Here is a 13,469-nt window from a genome sequence, read left to right on the forward strand (position 1 = left end):
CCGGTGGGACATGCCCGGAACACCTCTCCAGGGATGCGTCCAGGAGGCATCTGAATCAGATGCCCGAGCCACCTAGACTGGCTCCTCTCAACGTGGAGGAGTAGCGGCTCAACACTGAGTCCCTCCCGGATGACCCAGCTTCTCACCCTATCTCTAAGGGAGAGCCCGGACACCCTGCGGAGGAAACTCATTTCGACCGCTTTTATCCGGGATCTTGTCCTTTTGGTCATGACCAACAGCTCGTGACCATAGGTGAGGGTAGGAACATAGATCGACTGGTAAATCGAGAGCTTCGCCTTCTGTGCAGAATCCGCATCACTGGAGACGCTGCACTGATCCGCCTGTCAATCTCCCACTCCCTCTTACCCTCACTCGTGAACAAGACCCCAAGATACTTGAACTCCTCCACTTGAGGCAGGATCTCATCCCAACCCGGAGAGGGCAAACCACCCTTTTCCGACTGATGACCATGGTGTCGTATTTGGAGGTGCTGATCATCCTAACTGCTTCACACTCTGCTGCGAACCACTCCAGTGAGAGTTGGAGGTCACGGCTTGATGAAGCCAACAGCACCACATCATCTGCAGAAAGCAGAGATGTAATAATGAGGCCACCAAACTGGACCCCCTCAACGCTTCGGCTGTGCCTAGAAATTCTGTCCATAAAAGTTATGAACAGAATCGATGACAAAGGGCAGCCTCGGCGGAGTCCAACCCTCACTGGGATCCAATTCGACTTACTGGCTTCCATGCGGACAAACTCTGACACCAGTCGTACAGGGACCAAACAGCCCTTACCAAGGGGCTCGGTACCCCATACTACTGGAGGACCCCCCAAAGGACTCCCCAAGGCACACGGTCGAACGCCTTCTCCAAATCTACAAAACCCATGTAGACTAGTTGGGTGAACTCCCATGCACCCTCGAGGGCCCTGCCTGAGGGTGTACAGCTGGTCAACTGTTCCACAGCTGGGACGAAAACCGCTCTCCTCCTCCTCAATCCGAGATTTGACTTGCCTCCTCTCCAGCACCCCTGAATAGACTTTACCGGAGTGGTTGAATGGCGTGATCCCTCTATAATTGGAACACACCCTCCGGTCCCCCTTCTTAAAAAGGGGGACCATAACCCCGGTCTGCCAATCTAGAGGCACTGTCCCCGATGGCCACGTCATGTTTTAGAAGAGTGTCAGCCACGACAGCCCCACAGTGTTGTATGGCTCATTACTGTCAAAATACTTACCCTGTGTGTTGTCTACAAAAGGGTTATTTTTTTCTCCTTGACATAACTGCAGCATGAACAGCAAGTAGTACAAGCAGAAAAACAACACCCATACATTTGTGTAAATACTCTCTCTATTGACTCATTCATCATTTGTACCGTTTGTCCTCACAAGGGTCGCTGGGTGCTGAAGCCTATCCCAGCTGATTATGAGCAGGAAGCAGGGTGCACCCTGATTGGTTGCCAGCCAATTTAAACTTTAACTTGATACTAAAATACATTCAGGACACTGCTGAAATGGTTTTCATCATAAAAAGATCAACTGCAAAACTGTATTTTTTACTATCAGGGACTTAGAAAAGTACTGTTTTGTACTGTCTTATACCCTTTCCAGCCACTCCCAGATTCAATTACCAAATGTCCATTGTTCTTGTTAGACACTTTCCACTGCTGACAGACAGCTGGAGAGGGGATTTACAAAGAAGAGTTTAGTTTAGGGACTTTTGATCCGTATTCTATAATTCAAGAATGGTGATACATACTGGATATACGTAGGGTGGAAAACACTCAGGTGACTCGAAGTTCCGCTCTGAGACCTCCAATTTGGCCAAACAGCAAAACCCTATCTGGAGGTGAGCGCACGCAAGAGCAGAATTAAAGACGCCATGACTTTAACGCAGAGGTTGCGCTAGACTTTTTCGTTGTCTGTCATTTTGACTGACAGGGTCATAAAAATCCGGTCATAATCCATTTTTACCCATCATTTACATTTTTAAAATGATGATAATGACATTGTGGTGACCCTTTGTTTGGCATAATTCACCTTCCGTACTTGTGTGTCCATTTGGCCGAGCGCGTTACCGGCTACGACACAGTCACGTGACAGAGACACTTAAGAGCCGCGCGCGTTCCGGCTTGAATAGAGTTCACAGAGAGCAGCAGAGCTACAGCGGCTGGACACAGCAATTCGAGCTAACAAGACTCTTAACAATGCATACCGCTTCAACATATTCAATACTATTTCGTTTTCATTCATTTTAAATTAATATTCTGTCCGAACAAGCTTAACAGAGAATCCACACCGTGCCATTACACATCAAGAAGATGAATATGTAACTTTTTCTCCGCAGTGACAAAAACAGCTGACTGTGGCCCCAGTAGGTACGGCTACATATGGAACAATGAAATTAACAGTTCACCTGCAGTGGCCTGAACGGAGTCTTACACCTTCCTCCTGGTGCGCATGGACTTGAATTGCGTGCCCGCTTGTGCAGTCCCTGTTTTTTCACCTCTTTTATCAACACCATCGTCGTTTTTGGGCTTTTTGAAGAAACTTCGGACACTCAGTTGCCTTGACATTTTTCAGAGTAAGGCCAATGATGTCATGCATCAAGAGAGACAATACATAATTAATATGCTCAGTCGCCACCCTGTGGTCTGGGGTGTGAATTGCAACCTGTCAAAATGACAGGTGGACTTCAGTTTTTTCCGTCACCGTTTAAAAAAATCGGTCAACGACGGAAAATATTCGGTTAACGCGACCCCTGCTTTAACGAGATATTATCGCGTACTTACCTTATTTTGATGCAAAAACTCCATGTAGCATGTATCATGGAGTGTCAAGACACATATGTAAATGACCACAGCTCGATTTTATGGGGATTTTATGGGTGAAACATGGTAATATAACAAGGGTCGCGATGCAGAAATCGCAGATGTCCAGGAGTGGTCGAGATTTTCTTTTTCATATATTTTCCTTTTACATTTTTTTTTTTTTTTTCAATTTTTCTTTGTTTGGATCGATTATTTGTCATCTAACATGTCGGAGAAAATGTGACAGTAAAAAAAAAAAAAATACAATTAAGCAATAGTTATGAGGTAGATATCCATGACTTTTTTACAGACGCCATTTTTTTCATTGTGACATAATTTGTTTAAAAGTTTTTTAAATGAAATAAGAGACATCAATTAATGATTCTAAGCTAAAAACGACAGACATTTTGAATAATAAATGTAATTAATTACCTTCATTTTATGGCTGGGTTGAAACAAAAGCGGTTGTGCGACGTCTGTAAACGTGGGTTTTCAGGGTAAAACGGACAAAGTAAAAATAGTTCGGGGCTTAATGCACCATGAATCTGCTAATGCAGTATATAGACATATTGTTCTGTCAAACACAACAGTTGTTTTGGCTTAAAATACAGCAGTTTCTTTTAAAGAGGAGTGCAAGAGCAGAAACTGCTTTTTCAGTCTTGTCTGTGTTTTCCGCCGTATATTTTGCTGTAGTTTAGGTGGAGGTCAAATTTAAATAATTCATATAATTGATACCAAACTGTAGGTCTTTCCTTTTAATCACTAACTGACGCAAAGTGGAGAACGATACCTTTATAATATTTTGTAGTACTAAGGGTTTAAATCTGCTGTGATTAATACCCACAGCATTTGGTGGAATGAGTTGATAGCTGTCTTTCCATGTTTACAGATGGAGCTGGCTGAGATTAAAGGAAACAGTTCCTCACCAGCCCCCCTGAGGCAATAAAAGAGGGTTGGTAGGGGGCAGGTGAAAGTAGCTGGAGAGGAGATAGAGCAAAGGGAGGTGGGTAAGAATCAGGAGTGAGAGCAGTAAATAAGAAAGCCGGGGGCGGTAGTTAGGAAACTAGAGAGGTAAGGGACTGAGAATGGGAATTATAAATATTGTGAAAATGAAAGGAGGAGATTAGAATTATAAAAATAAAATCAAGTGATTGAGGGTGGAGATGCACAATAGACAGGATTCAAGTGAGGAGGAAAGGAAACAATGGCAGCCCAGTTGGGTGGGGGAGGTAAAGCTACAGAGATGAGGTCAAGGTGGAACTTTGCAGGAAAGAACCAAAGCTTCAGACACAATTGTGATTCATACCCTGCAGCAATCGCCACAGTATTGCATGCCCATGTTTGTTCATTTGGGTCAGTGAAGGCGAGCTACCGTGTATCCGATTACATGTTTGAAGAAATCTAATGGTCTTGTGTGATGCTGCAAGATGCTTGACAAGTGCCTTTTTTCCCTTTCTTTTTTTAATGAATAAATCCCACCACCAGTCTCCTTGAACAAGCAAGCTGTTGTAAATAAGATTGTTGGTCTTTCTTGGGTGCAGGTCTCCACACAATCAAGGGTACCTTGACTTATGGGTGCCTTGATTCAATCCAAGTTCGAACTGTAGGTTGCTTCACTATTATTATTATTGTTTTACTTTGTGTGGAAAAACTAGCATTTCAAAAGCATGATGCACCCCTAACTCATCGCCAGCCAATTGCAAAATGCTTACGGCGGAAAACACTCAGGTGGCTTGAAGTTCTGCTCTGAGACCCTCAATTTGGCCAAATTTCAAAATTGTCTTATATGCATGTATATGCATGCATCATTGGAAAGCTTAAAATCTCTATTTACCCTGGGAAGAAAATGTTTGAACAGGAGGGCATTTTCGACATCTTAAGAGTAGGTCAAATCAGGTGAGTGAAAAATACATTTTTGAGACCTTTGAAATGTTGTGTTTCTCATTAAAAAAAAAAAAAAAAAAGTTTTAAACACCCATCCTAGTACATAATAAATAACAAAGACTTCAAGTAACATTTTGTAACAGAAAAGTTCTATAAAAGTTGTAGAACAAAACAAAAATGAACGAAATGAACAACAATCCTTCAAATTATTTTTCGAAAAGATAATGTGACTAGTACCTGAGAGACGGTCCTTTGCTTTGCTTAGCCACAACTACAGCTGAGGAGGCAAGATGGATATTTAGATTTTCTTTAAACCTAAGCTTTCAAAAGTTTCAACAACTAAGCTTGAATCGAGGATTGAACACGAAATGTCAAGATGTATATACTATATATATAGTACAGGCCAAAAGTTTGGACATACCTCATTCAATGCAATATAAATGATGGTCCCGACCCCATCGAAAAACAAATTCCACTTATTGACCCTGATAAGGCATACCTGTGAAATGAAAACCTTTTCAGGTGTCTATAACTTGAAAAATATTGAGTGACAAAAGTGTGCAAATACAGTGCCTTGCAAAAGTATTCGGCCCCCTTGAACCTTGCAACCTTGCGCCACATTTCAGGCTTCAAACATAAAGACATAAAATTTTAAATTTTTGTCAAGAATCAACAACAAGTGGGACACAATCGTGAAGTGGAACAAAATTTATTGGATAATTTAAACTTTTTTAACGGATAAAAAACTGAAAAGTGGGGCTTCCATAATTATTCGGCCCCCTTGCGTTAATACTTTGTAGCGCCACCTTTTGCTCCAATTACAGCTGCAAGTCACTTGGGGTATGTTTCTATCAGTTTTGCACATCGAGAGACTGACATTCTTGCCCATTCTTCCTTGCAAAACAGCTCGAGCTCAGTGAGGTTGGATGGAGAGTGTTTGTGAACAGCAGTCTTCAGCTCTTTCCACAGATTCTCGATTGGAGTCAGGTCTGGACTTTGACTTGGCCATTCTAACACCTGGATACATTTTGTTTTTTAACCATTCCATTGTAGATTTGGCTATATGTTTTGGATCATTGTCCTGTTGGAAGATAAATCTCCGTCCCAGTCTCAGGTCTTGTGCAGATACCAACAGGTTTTCTTCCAGAATGTTCCTGTATTTGGCTGCATCCATCTTCCCGTCAATTTTAACCATCTTCCCTGTCCCTGCTGAAGAAAAGCAGGCCCAAACCATGATGCTGCCACCACCATGTTTGACTGTGGAGATGGTGTGTTCAGGGTGATGAGCTGTGTTGCTTTTACGCCAAACATATCGTTTTGCATTGTGGCCAAAAAGTTCAATTTTGGTTTCATCTGACCAGAGCACCTTCTTCCACATGTTTGGTGTGTCTCCCAGGTGGCTTGTGGCAAACTTTAAACGAGACTTTTTATGGCTATCTTTGAGAAATGGCTTTCTTCTTGCCACTCTTCCATAAAGGCCAGATTTGTGCAGTGTACGACTGATTGTTGACCTATGGACAGACTCTCCCACCTCAGCTGTAGATCTCTGCAGTTCATCCAGAGTGATCATGGACCTCTTGGCTGCATCTCTGATCAGTTTTCTCCTTGTTTGAGAAGAAAGTTTGGAAGGACGGCCGGGTCTTGGTAGATTTGCAGTGGTCTGATGCTCCTTCCATTTCAATATGATGGCTTGCACAGTGCTCCTTGAGATTTTTAATGCTTGGGAAATCTTTTTGTATCCAAATCCGGCTTTAAACTTCTCCACAAGAGAATCTCGGACCTGCCTGGTGTGTTCCTTGGTTTTCATAATGCTCTCTGCACTTTAAACAGAACCCTGAGACTATCACAGAGCAGGTGCATTTATACGGAGACTTGATTACACACAAGTGGATTCTATTTATCATCATCAGTCATTTAGGACAACATTAAATCATTCAGAGATCCTCACTGAACTTCTGGAGTGAGTTTGCTGCACTGAAAGTAAAGGGGCCGAATAATATCGCACGCCCCACTTTTCAGTTTTTTATTTGTTAAAAAAGTTTAAATTATCCAATAAATGTTGTTCCACTTCACGACTGTGTCCCACTTGTTGTTGATTCTTGACAAAAAAATTAAATTTCATATCTTTATGTTTGAAGCCTGAAATGTGGCGAAAGGTTGCAAGATTCAAGGGGGCCGGATACTTTTGCAAGGCACTGTAAGTAATACGAGCAAAGAGGGGATACTTTGAAGAAAGAATATAATTCGACATGTTCATTTATAGTTTTGATATCTTCAGTAAGAATTTACATTTAAATATTGACAACACTGTGTAGAAAACGCACAAATGATGAGGTCTGTTCATCAACATGTTTTGAACCCCCCCCACACCCCCCTACACACACACAAAAGTCAAACTCTTCCTATGGTTCCAAACTGTAGCTATAAAACGTACTTAAAGGCTGGTTACAAATTGTAAAAGTTCTCTCGTTACCTGTAGGCTGTCCTTCGAGTTGTATAGCGCTGTGCTCTAATTCCAAGTAGTAGTAGTTCCTTGAATTGGATGTGGATTTTTTAGCGGTCGCCAGTCTTTTTGAGCCAGCGCAAAGTTTGCAATGCACGGAGGTATTTTTGTCGTCTTTACTGGAAAAAAAAGGGAAGTAATGGCTTTATTTCCGGTGAGCAAATGCAGCTGTTTGTTGTATCTTTCATCGCTCCTCTTTCACTGTTCGCGTCCTGACGAGGAAGCTAGGCTATTTTGTGTTGGTACCCACCGCAGACTCTCAACGCTCACACAGCATAGTAATACACATGCTTCATTCTACATACAGTACATTATGAGGCAATAGCAAATTACAAACGCACAGGCACTAAGAAAACGAACTTTAATCAGATTACTGGTTTGTAAAAATGAACGTGTTAGATTGAGGTAATCAAATTACAGTAATGCGTTACTTAGTACGATAAACGCATTACTGACAACACTGAGGTAGATATGAGGTAGATATCCATGACCTATTTACAAACGCATTTTTTTCATTGTGTTGTGATTTTTTTTTTTTTTTTTTAATTTAAAACACGCGAGTGAAAAACTTTATAAAAGTCGTTTTGCTTTTCTAAACTAAATAATAGACATCAATTAATGATTCTAAGCTAAAAATGAGAGAAAATTCGAATAATAAATGTAATTACTAACCTTGTTTTTATGGCTGGGTTGAGACAAAAGCAGTTGCGATGTGTCCATAAACGGGGGTCTCAGGGCTAGAGCGAACACATAAAAAATAGCCTGGGGGCACATTGCGCGATGAAACTGCTATGACAGCATCTAGACATATTGTTCTATAAAACAGAACAAATCTTTTGTCTTAAAATACAGTAGTATTTTATAGTATCGGCAGCACAAGCAGAAACTGCTTTTTCAGCCTTGTGTGTTTTCTGCCTTATTACATTTACTGTATTTACCTGTGCCCTCTCTGTTCATACCAGGGTTGAAGATGCAGTGGCATCCTGAGCAAAGCCAGTGGGCTGAACAGCATTTTGATATCTCCTCGACGACATGCTCCCCAGCCCACAAAGCTGAGCCCTATCGTGTTGTACCTGGACACCTTCAGTGCTCTGCTGCCTACCAGTATGCCTGGGCGAACGATGACATCTCAGCCCTCACAGCCTCCAACATGCTCAAGAAATACGCGGAGAAGTATTCAGGAATCCTGGAGTTGCCCATGTCGTATCCCGAAGTCCCCAGTATTCCAAGAGGGATAAACGGACGGAAGGGTGAATCAGAACCCTGGCAAGATGGTGTCTATCCAATGAGCTGCATACCCGACGGGGTTCCCACCCGCAAGGGAGGCGTTACAGCACCTTCTGAAGTGGTAACTGGTTTGTGCAGCTCTCCTGGTCTTGCCTCTAGCAACCTGAGTGAGCCTAGCTACTCAAACAGCAGCTGTGGTAGTCACAGTGCCACACTCCACTCATCCTCATTGCCTTCTCAGGAATTTGGTATTTCTTACAGTGGTTCCTACTTGCACAGTAATTACAATTCCCAGTCAGTCCCTGTCCCTGCACATCCCTCCCCATTGCACAGCTCTGGTCTTCTGCAACCACCTCCGCCGCCCTCCCACTCCTCTTTAGTCCAAGCTTTCAATGGAGGCTCCCAAAACTTGTCTAATTATAATTACTCTACTCCAGGATACCCTGCCCAGAGCTCAGTTGGACCTGGATACAGCACTGGGGGAGTGCCCCCACCAGCCTCATATCTTCCCACAGGCATTGCCACACCAACACCCCTTCCCCCTTATCAATACCATAACCATAACTTGGCCCCAATCACCCCGGGTCCTCTGAACAGTTGCTCCTCCAACTTGCTGAAGAGGAAAGCCTTCTACGTGACAGCCCAGGGAGATGTAGACTCGTCTTATGCAAACTATGGCTATGACCAGACACGCAGTTCAACTGAGAGCCCAATGTACAAGGTGGCTGACAGTAGCAGCACAAACAGAAGCTGTAATAGTCCCACTGGCAGTGGTTTTGATCGGAGTGTTGAGAAGCCAGCTCTACTTTTTAATCCACAAAAGCAGTCCGCAATGCCTTCAGAGCAGCAGAAGCAGCAGAGAAAATATAGCAGCCAGGCAACTAGCAACCCATTATCTCCATCAGCCTATGTTTCTTCCTCACTCGTGGGTTCTCGCATGGCAGACTCTCTTGTCAGCTTCATATCGCCAACCCCCGGTGATCAAAGTGCTGAAGCTCATCGTGTCCGTCACTCCCACTCAGGGGCTTCCTCTTCTTCAACCATGTCCTCCTCACGCTCTGCTGAAGAGCAACTAAAATCCTGTGACCCTCACCTCTTGGACATGGTTACCTCTGAAATTGTTCAGCAGGGTCCTCCCATTGACTGGAGTGACATTGCAGGTTTAGAATTGGCCAAAGCAACCCTTAAAGACGAGGTTCTGTGGCCCATTCTACGCCCTGACATATTTAGAAGCTTAGGACACATTCCACGTTGTGTTCTGTTGTTTGGCCCAAGAGGGAGTGGCAGGACGATGCTTGCCCGGTGTGTGGCCAGCCAGCTTGGGGCATCATTACTTCGACTCAATGGGTCGACTTTAGTCACCAAGTGGCTGACAGATGGGGAGGAAATAATCCGAGCGTCCTTCCTAGTAGCTTGCTGCCGTCAACCCTCTGTACTCTTCATTAGTGAGGTGGACATGCTGCTTTCAGCACAGTTCACCGAAGGAAGTCCCATCAACAGACTAAAGGGGGAGCTACTTTCCCAGCTGGACTCACTTCTAATGGGCTCAGGTGTGGATGGAAGACGTCAAGTATTAGTGTTTTGCTCTACAAGCAGGCCCCAGGACATAGATGAGGGGTTGCATAGGTACTTTGCTCGGCGCATTTTGGTATCCCTGCCTGATAGTGCGGCCCGGCACCAGATTTTTAAACAGTTCCTCGCTCAATCCCAGCACAAATGCTGCATTAGCGAGGAGGAGCTGACACTGCTGGTCCAACACACTGAAGGTTTCTCTGGACTTGACCTATCTAGACTTTGCGAGGAAGCCCGTGTGGGTTTGTTACACATTTCCACACAACAGAGCATGGAAATGTCCAATATGATTCGGCCACTAACCTACAAGGACTTTGAGCGGGTCTTTTGTAAATTGCATGCAAGTATATCGCAAAAAGAGATTGACATGCACATTGAATGGAACAAGATGTTTGCCTGTAGACAATAAAATGACATTGAGTACTTATTGCCAAGAGGCCCTTTTCCTCAGGGCAGAGATATTGTGCTAGAAGGGGAAAACAACAATAAGGCCTCACAGAAAATAATTCACACCGTTTTTGCAGGATATGTAGAGACACTGTATTATGTATATATACTAGGGGTGTAACTGTAGGCTATAATTAATTGAATGTATATTTTTTCAGTACAGCACAGTGTTGTACAGAACATGGATGGATGAGACCAAGAGCATGTCCTTTACCAGGAAATGACTTGATGTTGATTGGAGAAATTACAACTACCAACATAAATCTAAATGAACCTTTAATCTCTTGTGTGAACTAAACTGTGATGTAGGGCGTATCGTTACACCCCTGATATATACAATTCTTAACAAATGTATTAGACCAGCTGTCTTAAAAAGAAGAGGTCATGTGGTGTCATTAAGTGATTTAATGGCGCCTCCTCCAGCGAGCTCGCCTTGGTTTATCATTGTCGGGTCAATCCAAAATTGAGTCGCTGGGCTTCTCGTAGGGAGAAGTCACCAATCAGTCAATCATAACATGCAGGCACTAAACCAAATTGGTCTGTTGACAAATGTGAGTAAACAATTAAAATTTGACATCCTAATTTAGACATATCAATGTGTTTGACTAATGATTTTGTGTAACAGTCAACAAGAAAATTCTTATATAGTTGTAATTCAACTTTAGCATAATATATGCATGAATTCAAAGAGCTAACATACAGTTGAATCACAGAAAAAAAAAATTGAGGTAATTATCAATACTGTTAATTTAGGGCATTTTAACAAATACCCCAACAACGGATGGTGGTCTGATAAATTTGTATAGCACTGTGTATATATACTGTATATATACATATAATGTTCTTTGGCACTCTCATCCAAAATTAATGGTACTGTCAGGCCAAACCTTTGATAAGTGCAAAACATTTTGGCTTTATATCAAAGTGTGATTATGAGATGAGCATTTCAGCTTTCATTTTCAGGTATTTACATTTAGATCAAACACTTCTACTCTGGGCACCTTATTTGGCAATCCTTAGTTATTTTATAAGTGTGTTTTGAGGATCTCCAAATCTGTCTGCATCTTTTTTTTTAATTGTTAGACACAATCATTCTGGCTGTTGACCTTGGGACATCATCTTGCTGCTGCCACCATAATGTTATATTATATGTTGTGCCATCAGGAAGATTAGTCAGCCTGTCCCTGGAAAAGACAATTTCCACAGATAGGTTGTGATCATGAGTAAATCCAAAGGCTTTGCTTTTCCAAAACTTGGGATTCAGATTAAACTTGGTTTCACCCATCAAAAAAAAAGATTTTTTTTTCAGCTTGACTCGTATCTTTTTTTTTTCTTCATGTAAATGTCTTTTACTGGTGCTGTAGCAGTCACTTTAAGGTCGTAATTAACATATCTAAAAATTCCTGACATCAGCTATGAATGTGTTGTTTCTTCTTGATGGCATTCCAAATGTGTTTATTATGTTCATAGAAAGACTGTCACTGCTTTCACAAATTCTTTGAGCTTTACAATTGTTCATTTTTCACCCACAGTTTTATCATGCTGGTTATGCCGCTAACTAGTATAAATGATAAATGCAGCAAAAACAAGCTTAAAAAAATAAAATTCAGTTAAGTAGTCAGGGAAGGCAAAAGCCAAGGCTGAAACTAAAAAGTATAGACTTTCAGCACAATTACAGGTTTGAATTATAAATACAGTGAGGAGCAGAAGTATTTGCACCCCTTGTGCTTTTTGCAATTTCACCCACTTAGAAAATAGGTAGAGGTCTGAAATTTCAATCATAGATGCAGTTCCACTCACAGAGACGTGATCTAAAAAAAAAAAATCCAGAAATCACATTGGATTATTATTATTATTTTAAATAATTTCTTTGTAATATACAGGGGTTCAGAAGTTTTTGTACCCCTCAGAATCAGCAATAATTATGACACTCAGAGTTGTCAGTGTACCTTAAAAAAATTTCACTTTTACCTCATGAGTAACCAACTACCCATCCCACCACCCGTTTGAGGTCAATATTGTCACCCGTGCACCCCACAGTCAGTCATAATCCAACTGCTGCCATGGGCAAGACCAGAGAGCTTTCTAAAGCACCAGAAAAAAGTGATTGAGCTCCAGAACGCTGGAAAAGGTTAAGGGACAATTGAAAAGCAGCTTGGCCAGAATAAATCAACAGTTGCAGCAATTGTTAGAAATAGAATAGGCTAAACATGACTGATAATCTACCTCAGACTGGGGCTACATGTAAAATTTCTCCTTGTGGGGCATCACTCATGATGAGAAAAGTGAGGGCTCAGCAGGAGTTGGTCAATGACCTGAAGAGAGCTGGATTCACAGTTTCAAAGGCTACTGTCAGTAGAACACTACGGTGCAATGGTTTAAAATCATGCATTGTTCAGAAGGTTCCCATGTTGAACCCAGTACATGTGAGGGACCATCTGAATGATGCAAAGGGGTAATGGGAGAAAGTCATGTGGTCACAAGAGACCAAAGTAGAAGTTTATGGTGCAAACTTTTAATCGTCATGTGTGCAGGAAAAAGAAGGATGAGTACAATCCCCAGAACACCATCCCCACTGTGAAGTATGGGGGTGGAAACTTCTTGCTTTGGGGCTGTTTTTCGGCAAAGGGGACGGGAGGACTGTACTGTATAAAGCAGAGGATGATTGGTAAAATGTATCATCAGATTTTGAGCCACAACCTCCATCTCCCAGTCAGACTTGAAGATGAGTCGTGGCTGGATCTTCCAACATGACAATGACTCGAAGCACACAGCCAGGCTGACCAAGGAGTGGCTGCGTAAAAAGCATATTAAGGTTCTGGAGTGGCCTAGCCAGTCTCCAGACCTCAATCCAATAGAAAATGTTTGGATTGAGCTAAAACTTTGTGTTTCTCAATAACATTCCCGAAATCTGGCAGATCAAGAGTAATTTGTTTGGAGGAATGGGCCAAAATCCCGGTTTTCATATGTGAAAACCTGGTGAAGAACTACATAAAGCATGTGACCTCTGTAATGGCAAACAAATG

The 13,469-nt window shown here is 42.3% G+C and overlaps 1 protein-coding gene across 2 annotated transcripts in view; it reads left to right on the forward strand.

The window, feature by feature from the left end:
• The window catches only part of LOC130912400 (fidgetin-like), a 53,635-nt gene extending 41,493 nt beyond the window's left edge, over positions 1–12,142 (forward strand). For both annotated transcript variants that reach the window (XM_057830461.1, XM_057830462.1), the window contains one exon: positions 8,160–12,142. In XM_057830461.1, coding sequence (XP_057686444.1) covers positions 8,160–10,405 — 2,246 coding nt within the window. In that variant the 3' untranslated portion in view covers positions 10,406–12,142. The remainder of the gene's footprint in view (positions 1–8,159) is intronic.
• The last annotated feature ends 1,327 nt before the right edge of the window (positions 12,143–13,469 follow it).

Source organism: Corythoichthys intestinalis, chromosome 2 (genome assembly GCF_030265065.1).
Source record: "Corythoichthys intestinalis isolate RoL2023-P3 chromosome 2, ASM3026506v1, whole genome shotgun sequence".
NCBI lineage: Eukaryota > Metazoa > Chordata > Actinopteri > Syngnathiformes > Syngnathidae > Corythoichthys > Corythoichthys intestinalis.